This window comes from Electrona antarctica (assembly GCF_951216825.1).
Source record: "Electrona antarctica genome assembly, chromosome: 14".
NCBI lineage: Eukaryota > Metazoa > Chordata > Actinopteri > Myctophiformes > Myctophidae > Electrona > Electrona antarctica.
In genome coordinates, this window is record NC_136795.1 from 10560517 (window position 1) to 10587838 (window position 27322).

General features: G+C 40.5%; 1 protein-coding gene across 1 annotated transcript; it reads left to right on the forward strand.

Annotated features, from left to right (window-relative positions):
• The first annotated feature begins 5087 nt into the window (after nucleotides 1-5087).
• On the forward strand, nucleotides 5088-16098 carry LOC306937671 (transmembrane protein 106B-like). The gene is made up of 8 exons (XM_079521568.1): nucleotides 5088-5331; nucleotides 5984-6169; nucleotides 6862-6925; nucleotides 7260-7419; nucleotides 7863-8003; nucleotides 8453-8496; nucleotides 10341-10394; nucleotides 12852-16098. Exons 2-8 carry the CDS (start codon nucleotides 5989-5991, stop codon nucleotides 12982-12984), a joined length of 777 nt encoding a protein of 258 aa, XP_079377694.1. The 5' UTR covers nucleotides 5088-5331; nucleotides 5984-5988; the 3' UTR covers nucleotides 12985-16098.
• Nucleotides 16099-27322: the final 11224 nt, after the last annotated feature.

Sequence of the window (27322 nt, forward strand, 5' to 3'; positions counted from 1 at the left end):
GATGGGGAGAGGAGGAAGGAGGGGAGAGGAGAGGAGAGGAGAGGAGAGGAGAGGAGAGGAAGAAGGAGGGAAGAAGGAGGGAAGAGACATATAACTACAATCAATGAGGTATTTAAGCTTGTTGCACATGCTACTGATGAAGGAGACAAGACAAGAGGAATGAAGAGGAGAAGAGAAACACACAACTACCGTCTAATTGACGTGGGTCAGCAGAGTCATTTCGATGATAGACAGTGACCTGAATAACTAACCCCACACTACTGAGGGGAGGAGAGAGGAGTTAAGGAGAGGAGACCAAATGACTGACAATCCACCCTTTATCAATGAGAAAGAGGCATAATTAAAAGAGGAGGAGAGGGAGGTGAAACATCACCTCCAGCATCTGAGGGAGGAAGGGGAGAGAAGGTTAGGAAGAAGAACAAGGTGAGAAAGAAGCAGAGGATGATATATCCTGTCAAATGATTAAACAAAAACAGTAATTCCTTTTCCCTTGTTCTTTGCCCAACTTTCCTCTAATTGGACCAAGTTGACTTGTCTGTAAGCGAGCTCCTCTATGACCATAATGAAGACAAGAGACATTCCGGTGAGCTCTCTGGGATAAAGACCGCCATGTTATATAGTCTTACTGTACATTCAGCGTAGGCCTTCATAGTGGTAGATCAGTTGCTTTGCATAGGACACGGACAAACACAGAGATAGGCGAAAGAGAGAACTGTTATTCAAATAATTTCAATGTTCATATCTACAGGAAGCCAGTAAAAGTGTAGGCAAAATAAAGGTGTCTCTTTTTACGATCGCCAAACACCCCAGCCCTAGGTTGTTCAAATGTGATTCGATTGGGACTGAATATCCACACTGATTTGTGCTAAAGTCCACTGGTTCTTGATGTCGGGTCAGGGTAACCCACTATCCAAATGGACCCTTACAGGTCTGTAACTGCGAGTGTACAAATGGAACCAAATGTTGGTTCCATGGTTGAGTTTACCACTGAGAATTATACAGTGTAGTTCGGGGTTCTCAAAAATGAAGAGAAATGTACCCGCTCACGGTTACTCATTGGTCGGCCCTGGACCAGACGTTTGGAAACGGGTAGAGGCCGGTACAGAGTCTCTGTGCCTGGGCAGCATTTGAGTGTTTTCTTTTCTAACGGAGGATTCATCATTGATTTATGTCTGTATCACTGGAACTTAAATCGGAGAATCAAATAACGTACGCACAAACACACAAAGTATCTATGTAGGCCTACCTTACTCATATTCTGCTGTGTATGTATGAATATTCAGAGTACTAAAACATCCCCACAGATGCATTGCTTATGAGAGAAAATGTACTCCTCAACATCATTTGTGTGAAGAATCTTTGTTGAAAGATTTGTATACAAACAATACATTCTTAACAGTTTACACTACATTTATACACTGTCGTACAACAGGGTTGCACGCCAAAAATTGCAGATTATAGACAAAATGTGTCATGTGGTGAGCTTGTAGATAGGCTACTTTGGGGTTTTGACACTGTCGTATGACAAAGTGTGAATCAGGCTTTACATTCTTCTATATAGACTTACGGGGAAAAGACTGTAGGACCGTGAACAATATCGGGAGTTGTTGAGTGGAAAGAATACTAGAATATCGAACTCTAGTAGAACTACTACAATTACTTGACTTAAATTTTACTCAGGTAGAAGTATGATTCATTGTTTTGAAAACTACCCAAGTAAAAGTACAATATAAGTATAATACAAGTCTTTTGTACACTTTTGAACATTCAGAGTAACTGTTAGTTGCATACAGTAATGGTCACTTTGAAAGGACCAATGTGGCATCCTGACGGTCATCATTTCACTATGACTAACTATGTCCTACCAACCAATCTCTGATGACGTTCTCTAAAGCGATTAGTACTCTAACTTCTTTATCAGAAAGCTTTCTGAAAGATTGACTTACGAGAGAGAGTTTAAAGCAGAACTATAGGCTGCTCTATGAGTCTTGCCTTTACAAAAGTAGTTGAGTACTACTCAATTACAGTCAATCCTTCCTTCCTAAAATCTACACTGTAAGACATATTAGGAACACGTCAATATGGACTTCATGACTGAATGGATTCCACAGGTTAATCAGTGAATTCACTTGAGTCTGTCCATTCAACGGATAGAGGGACAGTTCTTCCTACAAATAAATAGAGTTTGTCATGGACGATATAGAGCGTCGCGGTCCCGCCTCCTACCCTGGCCCAGGAAATGAAACCCAATGCATTATTCTCATAGACATTTCGTAAAGTATTTATTTAAAGACGGTTACGCCGCGGACAAAGCCAACTCGAGTCGTGACAACTCATGACAACACAAACAATATTTTGGACCAAACAAATAATTAGAAAGAAGAAAAAAACGGCAGGTTACAACACTTTTTTTGTTGTTTTTCTTCTTTCTAATTATTTGTTTGGTCCAAAATATTGTTTGTGTTGTCATGAGTTGTCACGACTCGAGTTGGCTTTGTCCGCGGCGTAACCGTCTTTAAATAAATACTTTACGAAATGTCTATGAGAATAATGCATTGGGTTTCATTTCCTGGGCCAGGGTAGGAGGCGGGACTGCGACGCTCTATAGGGATGAAGTGAATGCTGATGCTTAATTTTCAATTATCTTTGCGTTGTTTCAGTGTGTGTTGTAACATACATTGTACTGACAAGTAAGGCAAATTGTTGTTATGAGTCACAAAACTAATTATATTTGAAAATGAAATATTCTATTTAAGAGTGAATATCATGTACAGTCAGTGGGTACATGGCTAGTAGTGAGTGCATTCCAAACTTGTAACACTGGAAGTCAAATGATATGTATCAAGATTGAAGATTGTTTGTTGTTTGGTTTTATTTAATGGTTTATTTTTATGTATGAGCATATAAGAATTTTCCATATGGAAAATATGTGAATGTGTTAAGTTAATAGTAATGATTCAGAATTTAGGACCGGCGTGCAATTGGTGCGAATGTTACCAAGAAAAGATTGTTGTTTGCACTCAACAAGACTGGGATTTTGAGGCGGTGAGGTGAGGGTAGAGTTGAAGGAATAGATTACAACTGATGGATCTAAACTGGATTTACCCTAATTTTACCTTCTCTGTGAAGTCAAGAGCAAACCCACTATATAACACAATATTCCTCTATTACAGCTAGTTTTAGGTTTCACCTATGACCCTCTCAGAACGTCCTGCGTCCCAGTTTTGGTTCAAGACCCACCATATACAAAAACACTTGAGATCACTGTTCCAATGTTGCAGTCCTGATGGCCATTGACCCAGAAAGTCTAGGATTAGCAGATAAATAAATTGATTGTTTCTCAATTAGTTTTATAAGATTATGTATATTAATTTTCTCATAGATTTTAAGTGAGGATTTGGACCAGTATTTAAAAATGCCCCTACCCCTCCCAATTCCCCCCTCCCCTTTTATTTTTATTTATGTTTTAACTTATTTGAGGTCTCGCAGCTGTGTTTCTCATTGAATAGTCAACTATAAGTTACCCTCTACAAACTTTTCCCTTTATATTGCTTTCAATGGTAAGGTTTAGCGTTGCATCGCCATATTAGTGCATCTTTGGTCTATTGACCTTTACAAGAGTAAAATTCAAGAGGGAACAGTTTCATATGGTTTTATTGTCATGATGTCAAAGAGGGTTTTCTTAAACAATAATGAACAAGGACCCAGCTCTGTTATTTTCCTCCTATTGTCATTGGGAAACCCACTAAACATAATTTGTTTAAAGAATCCTTGCACGTCAAATGCATAACCATGGGTTTCAAACTGGTCATTAGTTCTGCATTTAACAGAATGGGGAAAATGCATAGCTTCAGTGTATTCAGTCCATGTACTGTATGCTTTCAATAAGGGTAGGGCTGGGCAGGTCAGAGCTATTTTCCTACAGTGTCTGTATACAAAGTGAAGTATTTGTGTGTGGGGGGAGATGTGAGCTTTTATGTCTGTGTTGCACTTTATGAACATGGTATGTGATGTACAAATCTGTCTGTAATAAAAAGTCACTACACTTACGAGTACGACTTGTTTTCTCATTAACTTTCTGGTGAGCAAAGTAAACATGTTGTTGGCAGGTAGATTGAACATTTCTGCAAGGATCCCCCTTAGTACGACGGGGTCGGGTCAGTCCACCCAACAAAATAGTTCTTCTCATATTCATCCGGACAGTATTGCTTTACACCACATTCCTCAACACAAGTGTCACACACACACACACACGGCGGTGGCTGAGTGTGTGTGTGTGCAGTCTATGTAAAGCGCCTTGGATAAAGGCACTATATAAATGCACCATTTACACACACACACACACACACATATATATATATATATATATATATTCATTCAGTAAACTAATACAATTTTACTGAAGAAATAAACATGTTTAACACAATAACAAAACAACAATTATTAATACTCTTCCAACCTCCTGTGCCCTGAGGGAGGCAGCAAATTCAAGCCTATTTCACAATTTCTGCTGTGTCATGTCAACAGTGTGGGAAAGACTCGATTGCCTTCTACGTACACAACGGATATGGTATGGTGGTTGTAGTCGTAGACCGGATCTCTTATAAGTTATAAAAACTCAACAATGGGTAAGCCCAGAGCCATCTAATAGAAGAGTTGCGATATTGAGGGGGCAGAAACCGAGCGCTCGAGCGCTGTTCATGCAGCCTGAACTGAGCCAACTCAGCCAAGCTGGAGTTGGAAATACATTGTTTTCAACGAGGGCGGCGCAAAAAAGAGCTATTTTAAGCATGTGTGTGATACATGACAAGTGTTTTAAAGTATTGTACAGTAACAACTAAAGTCTCTTTAATGTTTATGTTGTACTATTACTAAAAAAAAAAATCTAAAATAAAGGGATTTAAGATCATTATAAAGCTGGGCTGTTGCCTGAGTCCAATGCAATACTGGTCCAGGACTTGTCCCAGTTGGTTGTAGTCTACGTAGAAGAGCCGCCATTGGACTGGCCCCATGAAGTGAACGCAGTTTGCGTAACTCTGTCTATATCTAATATGGCTCTGGGTAGATCTGAAACCAGGGCACTAGGGCAGGCTTTCCACCGGGTGACGCGAGTCGAATCGGAGCACAGGGTCCATTACACACTACAGTAGACCAAATAGGAGGAAAACAAAACACTGCGCTCCGTATGTAACCATAATCAAAGTCTGCTTCTTTCGGAGCTGAACATAAAATGTCTACCCTGTATTCCGAACGCAGGAAAGCTGCGTGTCGATGATGAAGACGCTGATGTCAACGCCATATTAATCTAACATCATTAAACCAATACACCAGGTAAGAAGCTAGCTGTCGCGCAGCAACACGTTTGTTTTGGAGGAAGCTTTATTTGACTGTGTCATCGTCCACTTACTATAATTATGAGTACAGTATGGCGTTGTGAGCGGATTTGTGTGTTTTTGTGTTTTATAATATGTGTTAGATTATGTTTTGCACTAAACTCACTTGTATGGATCGAGTTACTCAAACGAGTGTCATCATAACAGAACTTGAATTCGACTAATGTTGGTCCATAGACCAACACTCTTCTGCTCCCATTATGTTATTGTGTCATAAAGAGAGTAGAGACTCCATGTTATACATGAACGAGTAGCCTGTCTATCTAGTCCTGTTTTATAGGCCTATCATTATCTGTTTCATGTGTTAAATGAAGTCATGGGCTGTTCAAAGTCAAACTGAACTGTAGCCTGCTGTAACTTATATCTGAGAATTCATATTAAGTCAACAGCATTACGCCTCCCATACATTAAGAGTTTTGAAGATTTTTAATAGATTTTTAGACACTAGAATGTAGTCTTTTAAAAATCTTTCCAAAATCTTGTCAAAATCTTGTAGTGCATGGGAGGCTTCACACAAATATGTGCATCACCTGACAACTATAAAGTTGCTCCACCACGCTATTCTATTCTGTGTTCTGTTCTATTGTCAGGTATTATGGGGGCTCTTGCCAGCAGGTTGTCCAGCAGCCACAGCGAGGCGGCAGGAATTGACAGCGGGGACGACAAGGCACCGATCATTGTGGATGTCAAACCCAGACGGAGCAGCAGCAGAAGGCACAGCTCAGGGGAGACCCTGGACTGTCCCACCTGCCAGGGCACTGGACGGATACCCAGAGGTAACACACACACGCACGCATGCACAGCAGCACAGCACAGCACTCATGCATAGATGGGTTGAAACGCAATCGCAGGCAAGTTGAGAGAGAGACGTTACAACATTTGTCTATCACTGTTACGCCGCAAAACGGTGTAATAATGCGACCTGCAATGTAACACTAATGCACACACTGACACAAACGCAAAGTTGCACAACGTTGGTCACTTGCACACACCTCCAAGACACCGCATCCATAATAACCTCATAATAATTGTGAAAGCGTGGCCAGTATTTTTATCGGGAGACTATCAAACTATTAAAACCAAACCATAAGCTAAAGAAAGACATACTTGTCATACTGCATATATTCGCAGTATAATCGTGAGAGAGTGTTCATTATTACTCCAGGAATGTAAAAGTGCACTGTCCCAGAAGTAAACTCTTGACGTGGTACCGGTATTTTACTATGTGTAGTTTTTAAGGAAGAACAAATGTGCCAAACAGCTTCCTGCTCTAGCATAACGTGTTCTGGCAGCTATAGCCTGCCCTACACAGACATGCAGGCTTCATGCAAGAGCATGGTTCTCAAGGTTCTTTTTAAATTACCAGTATATTAAAAACGTTGTTGTAAGCATTCAAGCAATGTCACAGTTGTGTTGATATCGTGCAGGAAACCCCCAGCATTGTTTTAATCAGTTGTTTGTATTCCAGGTCAGGAGAGCAAGCTGGTGGCTGTTATTCCCTGTAATGACCAGAGGTTGAGACCCAGACACACGTAAGGGATCATTGTTTCAGTCAGTTGTGACTTCACAACATTGTATAGAATAGATGTTTCGATGGCTGTCATAAAAGTGCCCTGTCAATCCAGTGGCTCTCCACAATGCCCCTGATGTATATGAAAATGTAGAGACACTGTGTGTGTGTGTGTGTGTGTGTGTGTGTGTGTGTGTGTGTGTGTGTGTGTGTGTGTGTGTGTGTGTGTGTGTGTGTGTGTGTGTGTGTGTGTGTGTGTGTGTGTGTGTGTGTGTGTGTGTGTGTCTTTAGCTGATGCAACGCTTATGAAATTCTGCAGCTCTCTGAGGTGTCACCTGTTCTCTGTTTTTCAACAGGAAGTTGTACGTGGCGGTGTCTGTGGCCTTGTGCCTATTGGTTAGCTCCTTGGTGTTGTTCTTCCTGTTTCCTCGTTCTGTCATCCTGTCGCCAGTGGCCGTCAAGTCCGTCTTTGTATTCTTCATGGATGAGGACGATACGGTTGAGATGCATGTAACTGTGAGTAGGAGAGAGGAAGAGGCGAGGGGGAAGAAATGAGTGAAGGAAAGACAGGATGGGTTAGAGGATGAAGGGGGGTGAGGGACGGAGAGAAAATATACAGAAACTTTTGGAACCAATAACCACTTAATAATAAAGATGTAGATTAGTCTGATTAATGTGTTTACACAAACCCTCAAAGCTGGACATAGGAGGCTCTAGTGCCCCTCAAAAAAACCAAAAACATAATCGAGGCAAACAAGAAATAGTTGTGATTTTGATTTTGAAGTTATATCACCCAGCCCTAGAAGAAACTGATGTGATGGATGTATGAAGAAGCGAAGCATGGAGAAGGGAATGGATACAGGGAGAGTGGGAGAGATCCAGATAGAGGGATCTATGGAAGGATCATGGATGGATAAAATGTTATTGTTAACCAATCATATCTCATCTCTCCTGTGTAGAACGTCCTGAACATAACCAATCAGAACTTTTTCGAGGTGAAGGCCTCCAACCTGACGGTCCAGGCTCTGAACTTCGAGACGGTGGTGGGAACGGTCTTCATCAAGAACGTCACCACTGTCAAACCACTGTCTGATAACATAGTGAGAGCTCCTTCCATTTTTATTTGTGTCTGTTATTGAAATCTCTGTTTGTTTATGCACTTAAAGTTAAAGTTCTGCCCCACATTGGAGAATGGGGTTCAAAGCCTTGACCAGGGCGCCCCAACACAATTGACTGTACTTGTGGGTGGAAAGACAATTAAGACGAAATAAGTCAAGAAGGTCTTTTCTGTGAAGATGATGCTTGACTTTCTGTATCGTTCTTCTCAACCATAGCTTCGCCGTTACCATGCCATATAAAGCCCTCACTACACAGCTTAATTTGTTTGCCCCACATAAAGGACTTTTGTGTTGTAAGCGCTTCCTACGAGTCACGCCTTGGTAAACTTCACTTATCGGATAAGGTGAATTATAGCCCGGAGGTAATGTTTGTTTTCGACTGACAGACTGCGTGTGACACTCTCTCTCTGTGTGTCCCTCTCCTCCTACAGTACTCCTTTGAGATCCCTATCAAACTGACAGACCCGGGACTTAAGTGAGTGGCTACTGTTGCTGATTTGCCTGATGGGGAAAAACCCTTAGTGGGTACAGATGTCTCATTCATAGTGTATGTGGGAAGGTGTGGTGGAGTCAGATTTTAGCCAACGCTGTTAACAGTTAATGTGTGTCTTGTCAAAATGAAGCATGTGTCGAATACACAGGCATGTTGTTTTATTTATTGTGGAGTTATCTTTTCCTTACTTGAATTGGGTGTTTATATATGGAGGGAGGGTGGTGTTCCCTGGGAACTTGAAATCTTTTAAAGCTGCATTGCATGTGGCAGCGGTGGCCGAACGGATTGCGGAGCGGTCTTGATACCGGAAGGTCGCCAGTTCGAATCAGCGGTCCGACACGTTAAAATTACCACCGCTGAAGTGCCCTTAAACAAGGCATTGAACCACTACGATGAAATGTTCTATGAGCAGGGCCTGGCTGGAAACAAGTTCTTGAGCTTAGCCCAGATACCCTGGGTAAATATAGTAATCATTTCATTTCATCATTTCATTTCATCATAACTTGCGTGCCCCTAAGTAATGATCAATTGTCCAGCACCACTTTGTCAAGCAGTAGGTGTCCCACCCAACACCAGGGTCTAAATGTCTCAATGGATGAGTAGGGAGACCACCTGCAGTAGGTGTCCCACCCAACACCAGGGTCTAAATGTCTCAATGGATGAGTAGGGAGACCACCTGCAGCCACTGCAGATGTGCTAGCTATATTGTATTAACATATTCCACCATGCAGAGTAAAAAAAAACATTTTATTCATTACAATGGCAGATTTAAAGCACATAATACTGAAAAATTCAGAAAATGCAACACAAATCTTTCCTTTTCTTTATGATGGGAGATACTTTCTCTGTTATGAAGCTATAATTATCATAATTATTAATTATTATACTTGGATACGTGGACATAAATCCATGTCCACCTTTGATCGGATTGCTCTGGAGTTACTCCAGTTCTAAAATAATTGAATGTATTTGAGTAAAATATGTGCTGTGAGTACAGCACATGTAGTTTTCCTTTGATGCTGCTGTTTGGTGTGACTTGTTGTTACATTACAGTGTTTTGCTATGTTGTATTTACAGACGTTTATGATGAAAGCTTTTTCTTCTTCTCAGTTGGTTTTAGTGGTCTAAATATACAAAAAGGAGAAGTGAGTTTTGCAAAAGTAGTCTTTTGAAATTCTATATATATATAGGCAGGGAACCGCACATACAGTAGAACACAAACGGGGAGGGACATGAACCTATTTTAAAATTATTGAATCAAGAATGGATTTAAGCAGCCCTGAATGGAATGCATTTAAATACTTTCTCAATTGATTGATCTATTTACCTGAAAATGATCTTAAATGATCTTATCTTACAGTATCTATAGAGCACCGAAGTGTGACGTCAATAACAGTAGATGGTGCAAGTCCACGGGTTCATGTACTTTTTTCTTTGCATTGTAATCCCCATAGGGGGATTTTAGATCGCCTCATATAAGAACTGTGCTTGAAAAATACACATGTCATCCCGAACGTTTCACTCATATGGATATGAAGAATCAACTGACAGAGAAAACGCTAATGTTACTGCTACTGAATTAGTTCGATTTTCGCTAGAAACAGACTATCAAATATGAGTGACTGACTGTCGAAAACGATACAGTGACACCTCCCTGACAATATCGCCGAGACAGCATGTTTATTTTTGGACGATTTGAAGATGACCCCATGTTATTCTCCATAGAGAAATTATGAGGGATGAGCGTTAAATTAATCATCTGCATTATTGTACTCCTTTCCTTTTAATAACATCCCTCATTAATACCCCTGTTTTGTCTCTTCCAGTAACTACTGCAGGCAGACCTCCATCCAGATCCACACTCTGTTTATACACCTACAGTAAGTATGACCCAGCATACCTGCAGGCTTGTGACGTATGACTCTAAATTTGGGTAAGGTTTCAGCCTGATCTCAACCCTATGGACTTCCATGATACATTACAATTAAATAACTATAAAACATGGGAAGAAACACACAGACTGCTAGCCTCCGTAATCTGTAACTCTGACTCGGAAGAGTCAGAGATAGATAGATTGACATGTTTAACAAATGTGGCATTAAGCACTGTTAATTACACCGTTAACCATAACCACTTAAACCCTCTTAAACCGTTGGCCACATTGACCATGTAATGGTAAACTGTTTGCAAAACTACGAGAGTGAGAGGTTCCTTCCTACTTAATACGTGTTTTACATTTCTGATTATACTCCCATCAAACCACGCAAGTTAGATTGGGTGATAATACAGCCGTACCCTTCCTAGTGACAAATGGACTTAGACAGGGTGGGATTTTATCACATGTGCTTTTTAAGTTAATTATGAATGAACTCTCTACAAGTGTTGCGAGAAAGGCTCCTTAGCCATCTTACTAAGCTAACTAAGCTTTGACTTTTTACTGGGGACAGTTTCGAATTGCAGCCACCCGTAAGTGCTCTTTGAGAGCAGTTTTGAAGGAGAGTAGGGATACATATTCCTTTATGACGCTGAACGTTAATTAAGTTAATTGCCTACTCACTGGTAATGAGAATAAGAAGTTAGTTTACAATGTTTAACCTCACAAGTCATGACCAAAGGCTAATCAAACTTGGAATGGATCATATTATATAAGCCCTTTCTACTTGCTCAATCACCTTTGCCGGGGTAAAAAGAGGATGCTGGACATATAAATTGATTACTGAGAGGAATCTGTCCTTTGGACGAACATATCCTCAACTGTCCTACATCGGAAATGGCGTAATGGACACTATCCTCATCAGATGGTAAGACTGAAGAGGATAGATTGATGAATTAGACTCTTAATGTGGAAAAGTGTTTAAATGCAGATACAAAATATGTGTGTGAACAAGCTTAGTAAATGAGGCCCATTGACTAATAAAACAAAACGGACCGTTACTATAATATACAGAGATACTATAAAAACTGGTCAGACATTAGCCAAATTGTCAATTGATTATTTTAAGCTTTAAAAAAAGCAGATTGTGATAGCAATAGCAGATCGGCTATTGTGTAATAGCCGATCTGCTATTACACAATGTTTAGCTGTGGAACCGTGTCAAACCGTGTCAAAATAAATGTAATGTAAGTCATATTTGGTACTAGAGATCTGGTAACAGTGGAGAGAAGCAGAGTAGAGACAAGAGGTAGAGTAGTCTTTTATCTGCCTGTTGACTCCTAGCCAAGTTTTCATCGTGACTTGAACATGACTCACATGACTCGCTGTGTGAGAAGGATTGTGCATTCCACCATGCTGATTAACCACATGAACCCATCCCTACTCTGGGCCTACAGTACAGACCCCGAGGGGACCCCGGTAAAGAAAATGTTTAGGATTTAAGTGGTTAAAGCTAATACAACAAGAGACAATGGTGTATAATGTCAAACTTTATCTGATTAGTACACTAGGTTATTATATCTTTGCATATTCTTATTTATTTTCGTTTTCAAAATCAGGATATTTGTAACTAGTTCTTAAAGTGGGTTTGCTCATTTAGTTATTTTTCATTTATTTTAAATTATGTGGTGTTATATGGTGTATTTTTCAAGAGTGACATTCAAAATAAAAATAGTATTTGAGTTTAATAAAAACTCACAATATAAGATTTCATATCCACTCAAAATACTAGGCTGCCCCACCCCATTTTATATCCTGTAAAGCCTCTTTCACCTAAAAGGTTTCTTTTCCCCCCCTTCACATCTAACTTTATTTCATTAGTTTCAGTTGCTTATAATAACCTCGTTTCCTCCTGCAAATCACACACAGCTTGTGATTATATTCGTTTGTTTCTATGCCAAAGGCAAAACCCACACAATGGCCCCTGCAGGCACAAAAGCCTCACTTGACCTCACATGATTCTCAGAAGTTTTTCTTGGCCTGTAAATAATGTACTATGCATGCATGTAATTAATATGGCGCCCGGGTGGCTCTCGTCTGGTAAGACTGCGTACCACACAAATAAGGCTATGGTCGTTCCTGCAGCTGGCCTAGGTTCAAGTCTGACCCCATTTTGCTGCATGTCATTCCCTAGATAGGAAAGGCCTCCTGCCTTTCCTATCTCTCTCTCTCTCACACACACACACACACACACACACACTCACTCACTCACTGTTCAGTAATGAAGCAGAAATATTTGAATATTTAAGGTTTTTTTAATTGTGTGAGTTGGTTGGATATGTACATTTGTGATGATGATTTTCTTGTTGTAAGTCCATTCATTCATTCAGAAATGTCGGAAGAAAAGGATTTTGTCATATAATTCTAATTATTTTGTATGCTGTGCTGTGTCTGTCCTCTGCAGGATGTCCATGACCGTGTACTACCTGGCTCACTTTGAGCAGCTCTCCCTGGAGTCGTACGAGTACATTGACTGTGGAACCAACACCACCGTGCCCCACAGTGTCAACCGTGCTCCACCCCGATGGGGGGACTGATGGCTGGCTAGAGAGATGGTTGGACCCGTGGTAGGACGGAGGGGTGGACAGGTGGATGCATTGTTTCCATTGTAATCTTTCTTTTTTTTTTTTTTTTTTTGACAGTGGCAGACTTTCTTTTTTTTAAATATATCATTGAAGCCACAAGTTCCACAACGTATTTCATAGTCGGTGTTAACATGTTATATGGATGGACGACACCTTCTCTTGTCCTATCGAACGGTTGGATGTATAGAGACAGTTGAATGGATAGATTGACCTGATGGAGCTTGATGGATTGATCAAGTGAAGAGCCAGATACTCCCCCCCCCTAAACCCACCCCGTCTTGTTATACTGAAGTCTAAATGGACAAATAGATCCAGTTATGTGACACTGGAGGGAAAGGGATGGCTGGGTTGAAGGAAGGACGAATGGATAAGCACACACCACTTTATTCATGGCTTCACGATTCTGTCTTGTTTCGAAATCCGGATGTAGAATGCATTAAACGGCATCAAAACAACAACAACAACAAAGGAAACGGGCACTGCTCTGAATCACAGGAGACGTCCAGTTTTAAGGAGTGTAAAAAAAAAAGTACATGTCTTGTCAGAAAACCCTTGTGCCTAATGGAAATATAGACGGGGAGTATGGTCGAGGGATTCCTCAACTAATTCATCTTTTTAACGTTTGCATTTCATTCATTTGCCATGAAGAAGGTACAGCGGGTTGGGGGGTGTCTGCGGACCTGGAGCCCGGTCCGATCTGCGTATCCCCTACAGTATCACGACCCTGCTGATGTTATGTATGAGCCAGCAGTCCGAGCGAGTGCTTTTTACTCCACATCCTGCGTATGTCGAGGACGAGGGAGCACTTGTTCCGTTTCACGTGCAATTTTGAAATGGGTGATAACCTATTCCGTCCACCATGGCTTGCCAGCTCTGGCGAGCGAGACTCTAGGCAAGCAAGTGCCTGCATCCACAATAGTCTCTCACTTTCTGTGACCTTGTTTTCCATTATATATTATATTTGTATTTTTATTCATGAAACCATCTCAATGTAACATTTATACTGTATGTAACAGTAAATTCACAAAACCACTCGGTTATTGTCTATGTATGGGGGTTATTAATGTTTTAATAACCCCATTCCATTTCCTCGAAATGGAAAAACAAGTCATGGGATGGCTCAAAACATCCTGATGGTCATGTGTTCTTACACAAACCTTGTAAATCATAAGCCAGAGAAAGCATAGGTTATGAGGTTCATGAACTCAGTACACCATTTTCTGAATTTGTTTGAATGTCCCCCACCCCCAAGTGATGAGTGATGGCAAGCCCCCCACCTGGCACCCCCTTAAGGATTCAATGATATTTCTGTACAATTATAAATAAATAAAATCTAGCAAGTGTAAGGTGTGGGATTGGGGGGACATTTCAAAGAAGGTACAAACAGTAAAATCCAGTGTTAGGACCCGTAAGGATCCATTTGGTTACATTTGTACACTCGGATGGATAAATGAGCACTGAGGATTGTACTGTGTAATTTACAGTGCTGGTAGCTGTTCCGTTAGCGTCTCTGTTTCACTTTAAGGCATCTTGTGACTCTGACTCCCATGTCTTAATATAGTTGATGGATTTCTGTGGAGGGTTTTGTTTTTCCAACCTTGTTGTGTGTGTCTGTTTGTCTAAGCGTTCCCATGGACTCTTAACCCATTTTGACCAGAGATCGGATTCTAAAAATGTCTTTTACATCCTGACAGTTTTCTGAAAAAGCTATGTTTCTATGTCAGTGGTTCTTCGATTTTTCAAAAATAGCAGACCTACAAGCTCGTTGTAGATCTGCTATTTTTCAATAGCTAAAGCACAACATAATGCTAACACCAAAAGGGGTTCCCGCCCAAAATGGGTTAACCACTGGAGCCATATACAGTATACTTCACAAATATCAAAAGAAATTGGAATAAAATTAAATTAAATGTTTTTTAAAAATTACGTTTTTAGAATACTTGCCCTAAATAGGGATAACAGGATAATGTGGTTATGGGTTATTTGGTGGCTGAAGGCCTGGGGTATAGTATAGTCACAAGTAGTCATGAAAAAATATATTGCCCAAAGGCTAATAATAAATATAATGTTTTATTATTGTCACTCACGATTGATAAAAAAACAATCATGTGATCCTGATGTCAAAACTTTAAGAAAATATTATCCTTAACCACTTTGGACTTTGCATCTCTATTTTGGGCATGTCAGGTGAACACTAAAAAACGTTCTAAAATAGCTCAAATAACATCTACGAGCTCATGTCACAATGTGGCGTGTTGTGAGCTTTTAGATGAGCTATTTTTGCACAATACCGTATAAAATTGGAGGAAATGACAATGTATAAAATATTGCTTTAGTGGTTAAGAAAGAAAAGCAGGTGTGCTTCCTCTGGAAACCACCCTTGGTTAAGGCAGTGGGTGCTCGGCTTTGAAAATAACTTAACTCAAAAACCAACTAAGATCAAATTAATGTTGGCTTTAAAAGGGAGACCCACATCCCCATTCCCCAGTATCACTTTTTAGTCTGCTCTGAATAAGGCTGTTTGCCGAAACGCACCAGCGTTCTCAAATAAACCTGAGCCACTCTTGCATCTTTTATTCTGGAGTGCTGCATTTTCCACTTAGTTGGTTTATGAGTTAAATTACTTTAGTGGTTATTTATTGTACATTTTTAACACACACCCACAAGATTTTGTTGTATTTATCAAGATCGGGAACGTGTTTGTTTTGGTCCATCCCATCTGATAATGTGAATATTGAAACTGTAGGATTACTGTTAATGTTGAAATGGCAACATCTTTGAAAAGTCAGTGAAACCAACTTCATAACATCCTGGTTTTGTCTTGTTCAATTAGGCCTATTTAGGCTGTATAACTCAACTCTTACCAGTAAAAAATAAAACCAATGTAAATTGCACATATATATTTGTTCTGATGCTGTACTATACATCTCTCCAACAGATGGCGCCAGTGTATTTCAGGTTTGCTGCCTGTTACCTTTCCTTCCACTCCGAACCTTTAATGTCCACTTAATCTACACAAGCCTCTTGCTTGTGGAGATACATTTCAATAAAAAACTTTATTTTCAATGCAGTTCTCAGATTTACATCACTTTGTTGGTATTGCCCTAGCCTAGTGGTCTATTTGCCATTAATCATGGATTGTGAAAGTTGACCACTGATTGCAATATAGCTCAATTACTGCATGACGATGGGTATGTTTTGTATGTAATTTTTCTTGTGATTGCTTGAACTAGCAGCTGGGTTGATGTGGGCTTAGAGATGAGTGTTGTTGTCCATTACTGCTTGAATGTAGTTTCCCCTCTATCTCCAGAGACAAAACTTGATCCTCTTCCCTTTCCTCCTGTCCTTCTGTTCCTCACCACTGCTGGTTGTACTGTGTCGACTGAAAACAAGAGCAGGTACCATTTTATATTCCAGTCCACCATAGAATTTGAAATGTACAAATGTGTCTGTATGAAGTATGAAGACTCTTTGTATAATATCAGAGTTAAAAGAGGTGTAATTGACATTTTTGTTAACATAATTTTTGCTACTAGCTCTAATCATTGCTATTGGTCACCAGCCTCTCAAATGGTAAATGGTGCATTTATATAGCGCCTTTATCCAAGGCGCTTTACATAGATTGTGCATTACATTCACCCATTCATACACCGATTGCGGCGGAAGCCATGCAAGGTACCAACCAGCACATCGGGAGCAATTTGGGGTTCAGTGTCTTGCCCAAGGACACTTTGACATGTAGACAGGAGGAGCCGGGATTCGAACCGCCGACCCATGGATCATTGGACGACCTGCTCTACCTCTTGAGCCACAGTCGCCTGTCGCCTCTCAGGCTTTTTAGTAAATGGCAAATACTGTACATTTTCATGTTGGGATACACTGTAGGCCTATTTATATACAAGTGAAATTGTAAGTGATGAAACAAACCTCGTAGGGGAGTCGTGGACCTCAAGGCGAGATTGATCATCAACCGCACTTACATTGTATCTGTTGGGGATCCTTGCACTGTATTGGACGGGAGCTGTCTGCTGCAGGCTGGCGTGACAGTGTGGACAGTGGCTCTGGGCTGTAGGTTGAAAACACAAGAAACAGTATCCATACTTGATCAGAAAGCTTTGTCTGAATCAAATAGGTTGGAAAAGAAAGAATGACACACCACACCAACCAATATAGTCCCCTGGCAGACTGTGTGGCTATTCCAAAACAAAAATATCCCACATTTGACACCCCCACTGCAGCCATCTCACTCGCTGCTCATTTCTTTGGATATAGAAGCAAATGGTCGAAATGTGAATACAGCACAAATATAGCCTGGAAACTGTGTTTATGTCAATTTGACTTTGGCAGACAGAGATGATGACAAAAATGTTCTTCCCGTTTGCTCATTCTGTTCGTTTGCAGAATATGACCCAGTTTATTTATTCCAGTAAAAACCTCAGGTTTCCAGTCACTCTGCTGGTTGGTCCAGAGCAGCAGAGACAGAGTCTGGTGACAGCTTGCAAAAGCCACCGAGTGTGGCGCTGTCAATTATTCAGCAGGACTCCTTAATGGGAACACTCTGGAGCGTAACAGCTGTGTGTGTGTGTGTGTGTGTGTGTGTGTGTGTGTGTGTGTGTGTGTGTGTGTGTGTGAGAGTGTGAGAGTGTGAGAGAGAGACGGACAGTTGAAGCCACTAATGACGGCCTTGTGCTTATAGTATTCCAGGAGCATCCATTTGTTTGTTTGCGTCTGTGTTTCTCTGTGCTCACCTGTATGTGCATGCACAGGTGCAAGTGTATGCTGTGCATGCATTCATGAGTTAATGTTGCGTTCATTAACTGACACATGCAAATCAGCATTGTGATGTTGAAATGGTGAGACATTGACTGACCTAATGAGGGTCAGTTAGGGTCATGCTGCTGATCACACTGATATTCATGAGCTCATCACAGAGACAACAGGATGACTATTGTTCTCTCCCAGATGGGGTCAGTGGGGGGGGGGGGGGGGGGGGGGGGGGGGGTGTTAACTGATTAGTTTCGCTTTGTGAGTGCGACGTAAATGTGAGTGGGCGGGTGTTTGTGTCGTTCATTTTAGCCATCATCGTCGTTCATGTTCAGACATGAATCTTGGGTGTATTGTATTAGTTAGTTTAGTATTCACTTGAATCACTTGATGTCTTGATCATTGTTTGCGAACTATCATGTCAGTTTATTGTCATTGTTCATGTAAACTTTAAAAAGTGTCCTGTAAGTCCATACGGGCGGGGCTTCTTCGGAAGCATGACACTTAAATAAAGAATCAATCAATCAATCATGATCCAATGGGAATTTGTATTTGTACTGTAAAGTAAACAGATGTTGCTTTGGCGTGAAATGGGCTCTGTGCATAGCTGTAGCACCCATTTCTCAAAAGTGGCCTTTTTCTCGACTGGTTTAGTTTCCGTAGTTCTTGATTGTCATGGCCGCAGATTTAATAGCAAAGTGAGTTTAACATCGTTTTAATGCAATCAGAATTTTCTGTTTGGATGTATGGGCTGACATAAGGTCGTGAATACAAGCGGACGAGACTCGGAGTAGAGTCCAAAAATCTAAAATAGAAGATGTAGCCTACATGCTCGCAGCGTGGCACGAAGTGACGTGCTGTGAGCTTGTAGATCTGCTATTTTTGAATGGCCAACATATAAATGGATAAAGTTGTTAAAAATGATTGTGATGCTATATTAACTACTTTTGCTGGGGACCCCCAGGGGTCCCCGTACCCCACTTTGAGAACCAATGCAATATGGGACATTTAGATAATTCTACCATTATATGTTCTTTCTTGCTCGATTTCCTTTGGCTCCCTCCACTCTCTTCTCATTTCCTTGAACCAATTACATCACTATCCTAAGGACTATCCTAAGGACTGTCATTCTGGACATTTGAGCTTCAACCAACTGTATGGTGTTACGCAAGTCACGCTGAGTATGAGTGTTCATTTAACTCCGATAGTATAAACGATTATATTACATTTGTACAGTATCAGATTAAATGAACACTCAGTATTTTGTCGTTTATGCTATAAAATGTACTGTATGTGCAATGATGGTATGAGCTGTACAGTCAGTGAATACTGATACAATTACAAGTACATACTGTACCTTGTTTCTGGTCTGCTGTCTTTAGTTCTTCTGTTGCTTTGGACTCTGGAGCAACCCGTAACGGCTGCGGGAAAGAGACAAGCAAACGTTTAGACTGTCTCAGAAACAATGAACAAACACTCCACATCCACCACATTGTACCACAAATGTTCAAACACTGTACTTGCAAGCACAATCCTCAGTGTTTTATGGACTTCAAACACACAGACAAAACACAAGCAATACTACTCTGAGAACAATTTACCCAACACACACACACACACACACACAAACAAACACTCAACGAGACAAAGGCCAGTTTATCTCAAACAGCCTCATTTAACAAGCATACATGTCCGCGCACACACACACACACACACACACACACACACACACACACACACACACACACACACACACACACACACACACACACACACACACACACACACACACACACACACACACACACACACACACACACACACACACAGTGACACACACAGTGTCACACACACAGAGAGACTCCACCAAAGCACTGTTTACCCAGGCAGAGGAAGAAACAGATGGAACCACAACTAACACATGTTGTGGGTGTAATGTCACAGATTATCGGAGATTTAAGTGACCGTGCAATTAATTATTTCTAACTTCATTATGTTATTGTACGTTATATTATATAACTTTACGTTCTTTGCTGCTCGGTTTTCCTTTTTCTGTCCATCTCTTCTCATGTTTTGAACCGATTACATCAATATCCTATAAGGCAGTAGTTCTCAAACTTTTTCATGTCAAGGGGCCCCCCAAATATATTTGGTCACGGACCCCATTTGAAAACATTTTGTGCTAGGGACCACCATACAAGATTTGTGTTATAGGGATTAATATTCATATATTATCACTTTTTTTAAATAGACAAGGTATACAGGATTACAGTAGTTTAAGAAAAGTCCCTGGTCCCAGCTTTGAGAACCAATGTCCTACTGACTGTCATTCAATCCGGACATTTGATCTTCAAACATGGTGCGGTCAGGTGTATGGTTTGCTGCTGACCTTAGATCAGTTGACCTAGTGAATTGTCTCTGAACTCTTTACGGTTTATATCGAATGATTAACTTAATTTCAATGTGTCCATTTGTGCCAGTACTGGTTTTCAGTATATTCTAAAAATGTCAGAATTGTTGACTTGAATTGTAGGACTCATAATGGAGTGACATGAGAATGATGAGATGATACGGATGCAGTTTCCATTAAAACAACACAGATAACCTAATGATTAATTCTCAGTTGTACACCCTTTTCACTATACTGTATATTTAAACACCACTATAACCGTAGGCCTGTCCAGTCCACAAACCTACACATTCAGAATGATTTAATCATATCAGTGTGTCATGCCCTATAGAATCTTCTTACAGCTTGATGTTGTTTGGAAATTGTTTTACAGATGATTCTCAATTTGTTTGTAGGAGCAAACACTTATCTACAAGTAGCCTCCGGAACCGGAAACCTCTTCTACTCATTACTGTCATCTTCTCACTAAAGACTTTGTCTTATGACAGAGTGTCGGGATACTCCTGCACAGCAGGAGGACACTGGAAGGATAAGAGGATTATTCTTCCAAAACTAACAAGGGTGTTTCCTTTCACAGGATGGAGATGGATGGATAAAGTTTAAGCTGGTAGGAAGTAGCAACAGATCACTTTTACAAGCATGTTCACACCTAACACCATGTGTCAGAGAAGTGTCATTTCCTGAATATTTGAGCATTGAGGCACGAGATCTCCAAACTCCATGTTTAAATAAGGAGGAATTGTGGAGAGTTAAGACAATGGCCTCTAGTTCTCTTGAGCTCTAGCCACTATCATTTGTTGGGTCTTTAGTGCGTGATAATGGAGTGTGTTGTGGCCTCCTATACTGTGAATGGAGACGTGCCGTTTCTTGGCCCTTTGCTGTGCTTAAAATTCAACCCATGATCATACAACTACAGTACTAGAGCTTGTCATAAACATGTCATATATTCGGCACAATACGGAAATTACAAGGCATCACCTTTTTCATGGTTTCTTATTAATCCCATTGATTTCTTATGAAGGTTAACGTTTTCCTGGATTCTCAAATTTGTCTGCCTTGTAATTACCCGTATTGTGCCGAATATAAGACGACTCTGATTATAAGACGACCCCCATTTTTCAAGACTAATTTGTGGAAAAAGAACATTGAATGTCAAATAGTCTAGTGATGGGATAAAGTAGACCTATTAAGCAGTTGCCATTACTTATAAGAGTGTGCACCCTAGCTGTGCTCAAGCAAGGTCACATGAGAGACAGAACGTTTTCTATAGGTGTCTGAAAAAGTGAGACATGTCAGAGCTCTCCAGGACAGACGACCCCTCTGGCCTGCGCTTCAATTAAGGGGCGCCCCGACCAACAGACTGATATGATCGAACAATCTGATTCGTGATGTAACGGGTCGTATTTGCTGTTTATATGCATGGACCATTCATTTTGGGATAAGTATCCCGGGCAATCATTAAAATATGCCAGTTCTTATGATTCCATGACTTATGTTAACAGCCTGTTTATTGGACTATCGGATAACTCTTGAACTATAACGACGCATCACTAGTCCACGATTATAATACGACCCCATTTTTTAGGATATTTTCATTGGAAAAAAACATGCCTGTAGTCTTATATTCAGGCCAATAGGATAGGGTAATGCATTGTAGATGTTTTTCTGTATTTATGTATCCTATAGCATGTCTTATATGACAAAACAAGATCTCTCATGTCAGGATTGGAATGTGCCAGCAACAGGACACAAGATGACACAACCTGTCAAATTAGCACAGGAAATGAGCTTGACCCCACACAGGGGTGTCACATTTTGCTGCTTGGTTTCTAATCACCCCCACTACTGTTCAATAATGGAACGAGTATAGAGATTTGACACTCATCTCTATGATTATCAGGCTAGCTGGCCACCTAAACAAAAATATGTCTTACAACGTAACTCTGAAAATACACATACCGTACACGGTTAAACTGAAACTCCAGATTGTAGCCATTCCTGAAGTTCCAATTTTGAGGGTTTTTAATGTGGTTTATGGGCTAAACAGAGGACCAGTCATAAACATGTCATATATTCGGCACAATACGGAAATTACATGGCATCACCACACCAGCTATGTGTCCTGCTGCGGTGTAGTTTGAAGAAAATAATATTTTGGTGTTTGTATGCGGTTCTGGATGCTGCAACCTACTCTGGCCTGAAGGGAGTAGATTCTCTATGGAAAGGAGTGATCACACCAGAGCTTTCAGACTGCAGACACGCTGTTGTTTCACCTGGTGTTTTTCCCTGGTCATCCTATCCACCATTCCCTGTCGACGCCTGGCCTCCCAGTGCATAGCTGCCATCCTGCTGTACAGCGCTAGAGAGAGCAGGAATTACAGAAGAAGACATCTGATACTGTAAACATACAATGCATAGAACGCACTCAAACTACAGAATGAAAGCTGAGTGGAATGCAATAAAAGCCAAATCAATCCACGCCAGTGGTTTTCAACCAGTGGTCCGGGGACCACCAGTGGTCCTTGAGGAGGTTCCAGGTGTTCCTCAGCTAAATGATGGAGAGTTGGTAACCAAATGGACCCTTATTAGATCTTTAACTCTTGAGAGCGTAAAATGAAACCAAATGGACCTGTACGGGTCCATTTGGTTTCATTTTATGCTCTCAAAACATCTGCATTACTTAATTTACAAGAAGTCTACACTATTAGAGAATGTTATTTTGATCAACATTTGCCTTTTATCTCTCCTATCTATGGTACCACATCAATACAGCATGGAATTGTGGACAAAATAATGTTCAATGTTTTGGGTCTGAGGCTAAATTTCATCAAATGGTGGTCCGTGGCTCAAATGCCGAATAAATAATGGTCCTTGATATGAAAAAGGTTGAAAACCACTTATCTATGCCATTAGAATTTGACATGTTATGAGGTAGCTGTTTAGGTGCGTGATCGCAAGGCATGAATCATCATTCACATCGTCAACTATTAGCATTTTCATGTCCACATGCGTCTCAAGTACATGACCTGTGATGACCTGTGATAACATACAAGTCGCTGTGAGCAGGGTTTGAACCTGTGCAGGGAAACACCATTGGAATTCAAACCCAATGCCTTAACTGCTCGGCCATCCCCTGTCTCACTAAATATTATTATAGGTTCAGATCTTGCTCACAGAGATTGTTGCAATGAGAATCCGAGCCTCACTCCTCAAGACAATAGGTAATGAGATTCATTGCTTATGTGAGTTTCACCATCTCCAATACACAATTTACTAACGCAGTTAATGGTAATTTACATGTAATTTGTTATATGCAAACTGCAAAGCAGCTGATGGCCGAGTGGTTGGTAGTGAGTGCTTATCTGTTACTTGTGTCATCTCTTTCTACATTATGAATTGCAACAGTTCACTAGAAGTTGACATGAAATCCAATCCTGCGTATGTTTGACTCTGAGTGCCTCATTTTTCAAGACCGTGAATGCTGTAGCAGTATAGCTGATCATTCATAATATGCAATCTTCTTCCATTTGAATTTGTATAGCAAGGTTGTATATGTCGTGATGTTAGCTGGTTAAGGTGTTGGTGACCGTGAAAGCTAAAGGATTTTAAATGTGTGCAGGTTCAACCCTCCCCTGCAATGTTTCATAATCCCAATCTCTGCCATTTCACCAATGCATTTAATCCTATAGTTTACGTATCATTCAATCCACATGAGTGCAAGATGTGATGGTTAAGGCATCAGGAATATCAAATTCCAATGGGGCTTCTTATGTAGATTCAAACCCTGTGCACTGTAAAAGCTTATAAATTCCTCATTTCTCAAGAAAGCAGTAAATGCTCAATGCTGTCATGGATCGTTGAACTGTGATTCCCTTCTGTGATTAAAATTTACATATTATTCAAACAATTTTGTATGGAAGCAGCTGTGATGGCTGTGGTTAAGGCGAACCCTGCTCACAGCCAGTTGGTAAAGTATCTACTATAGTATTTAGTCAAAAACATAATGCACCCTCTTCATCTGTATGGCTATCTATAGCTAAACTCGGTAGTGTAAACATTGATTATATGTGATTGTCAAAAGGCTAAGGCATTGGACTTGAATCAAATAAGTGTTTCCCTGTGCAGGTTTGAACCCTACTCCCAGTGACTTCATTGCACAATTTTCAGCTACTTCATTTGTACCTGTGTAATAGACTGTCTACTTCATCTTTATTCTTTACCTGCATGTGTAATAGACTGTCTACTTCATCTTTACCTTTATAATAGACTGTCTACTTCATCTTTACCTGTGTAATAGACTGTCTACTTCATCTTTACCCGTGTAATAGACTGTCTACTTCATCTTTACCTGTGTAATAGACTGTCTACTTCATCTTTACCTGTGTAATAGACTGTCTACTTCATCTTTATCTGTGTAATAGGCTGTCTGTAGTATTGAGCCTGCATTAATTCAGAGACAGCTGTGATGGCCAAGTGGTTAAGTTTAGGTTAGTGTTAGTGTTTAGTAAAGAACAATCACACCCGTGTGAAATGAGGGGCGCTCTTGTCATCATACAATCAATCAATCAATTTATGTTAGCGGATATTTGACATTGCTACATAAGGTAAAATAGGTGGTCCTTTATTGGCCAAGCACTCCCACCAACATGTGATTGGTTAGCCGATTTGCTCGTTTACATATGACGTAAGTTTTCCCTTCAATGTCAATGGCGTTTAATGTTTTGATGTTTAATTTACATAATATTTAGCGGAATTCTGACGTCATTTCTCCGTTCATTGTCAATGGCAAATATTGAGACGGGCAGGGACAAGATTTAGCGGACATTTGACCGGAATTCCCCTTTCATTGTCAAATCTTGAGACGTGTGGGGACAAAAGCTGTTTATAGAAAGATCTTTTTATCTTAAAAACATGATGCACACTCTTCATCTCTATCTATGTGCTAGCTAGAAGTATAGTATTCTCAATGAGGCATGTGTGTTAATCACCTGACCTGAGCGGTTTCCCTGTGCAGGTTTGAACCTTGCTTAGTGTTTATTTGTAAACACCATGCACCTTCAATGATGTGCTTTGCCTAATGAACCAATGCACACCTATTCATTTAGATTAGAGTTAAACTACCATTACCTCTTGCCCTCCTGCCCTGAAGCACAATCTGTCTCACTCAGCCACAGGGATATTTCCTTTTGTTAGATGTTTGGTCTCCCGTGCGGGAGTCTGGGGTTTGAATCCGGCATTATCCGGGTCATTACATAGCCGTGGACAAAACAATGACAGCTTGCATTGTTTGACACTTATATCCTTTCCGTTCCTGTCCATCAAAAAGGACCGGCCTGTAAAATGACCCCTGGGAGTGAACCAACGTGCATGCCACCTGATCCTCAGTTCAGTCTGACCACATATCACTGCATGCCATCACCTCTTTTGATTCCTCTTCTCCAGTTAAAGTAGTGTCACAGTCACAGAATCACAGTATGTTATGAATAATGTTGTGAACTATTATGATTAAAAGCAGTGAAGCTCTCTTTCCAATGGGCCAATACGGTAGATATTACAAACTGGCGTGTGTGCAGTATCAGTATATTATGAACCCTTGTGCAGAACAAAGAATCTGCTCGCTCATTGTAAGAATGAACAATGAACTAACTAAATGATTAGGATCCATGAAGTTCACCTTGGTACTGACCCGTAAGAAGGTGGTCTGCCTACAGTTACCACTATCAGACACAGTATCATGTTATAGCAGCTGTACAGGAACTTGCTTTGACATTGGTGCAGAATGTGTTTAACAGCATTAAGTACATACAGACTGCAGGAACTCACATTGGATGAGATTAAACTCTGCTGCTAGGTTAAGGTATAGGCTTGTGTCCACAATCAAACCCAGAGACATTTTTTTAACAATCTTTCCCTTTTGTTCTTCACAGAATGACAGTGCATGCAGACTTCTTTTAAAAACGACTAAAAGGACTCCTGGCAAAAGAAGTTGATGCAAAAAATAATGGTACTTACGTCAGTTCCTCCCAGGAGAACAGAAGAGTCTTGCAGCTCCAGACGATTCCTGTACGTTCACAGGTAACTCAGCTGACTCTGTGTTTACCTCTATCTCTCCCTCTATATCTATCCTCCTGAGACTGGTCTCTCCTCCCACTCTCTCTCTCCCAGGTATTACTGACCTTGTTAAGAGTAACCAGGCAACATAAAGCTCCCCGGGGCTTCAGACAGACAGTCACTGGTGTCGTCAGACAAAAGAGATGGTTAAATCATTGCTTAGCACCCCCTGCGGATTGCTAACAATGATTCCAACAGTGTGTTTGAAATAGGATATTTAGAGGCTAACAGATGCTACCAGATCTGATCTGAGTAATATATTAGTTCAGGACACATCATTCTCAAAGTTAACTCTATTTAATTAACACTAGTGCATAACACCATAAATGCACCTCACTGCAGAGAAAACCCTATTTAATAGTGTAAAAAGTACTTCATCGTAACCACTGATGGTATAGTTTTTATCTAAAGGTGTATAATGTTCTTGGAGCTTTTAGTTGTGGAATATTTAAACCTGGCAAACTGACAATGTAAAATAAACTAATATTAGAGAAAGCCTTAAGCAACATCTAAACCACAACAGATGTGCCACTGTAATAAACCCACATGAAGGTCCATTGAATTGCTTTGAGGAAACTGACCACAAACCAAGTTTCCATAACTTAATGATACTGTCATTCCTCCCTTCAGACAGTAGAGGGAGCTCATATCCTGTAGAAGAGGGAAAGGCAAGTAAAGTGACTTTGATACAAGTAAACCTATTGAATCAGACTTGTATTCTATTTTCCCTGCTATAATTGTATTCTAAAACAAGAAACTTTCCCACCTGTTCAACATAGTGCACATCGTGGTGTATTATAGTTATAAAGGTTTTTGGTACAGATCATGCTTAATACACTGTTGTACAACGTGTAAAATCAGGCCTGGTTGGTTTTACGGATACTGTGACTGTACTGTAATGTCCTGTACATCTTTTTTTTTTTTTTTTTTTACAACCTGTGTTAACCAAGACAACTATTGCAGAGCAGTCTCCTGCCAATGTGTGAAGTTAAAAATGCCCTTGTC

Coding starts and splice junctions, on each gene's coding strand:
- LOC306937671 (XM_079521568.1), top strand. CDS start 5,989: ATGGGGGCTCTTGCCAGCAGGTTGTCCAGCAGCCACAGCGAGGCGGCA. Junction 6,170..6,861: donor CACTGGACGGATACCCAGAG/GTAACACACACA, acceptor TTTGTATTCCAG/GTCAGGAGAGCAAGCTGGTG. Junction 6,926..7,259: donor AGGTTGAGACCCAGACACAC/GTAAGGGATCAT, acceptor GTTTTTCAACAG/GAAGTTGTACGTGGCGGTGT.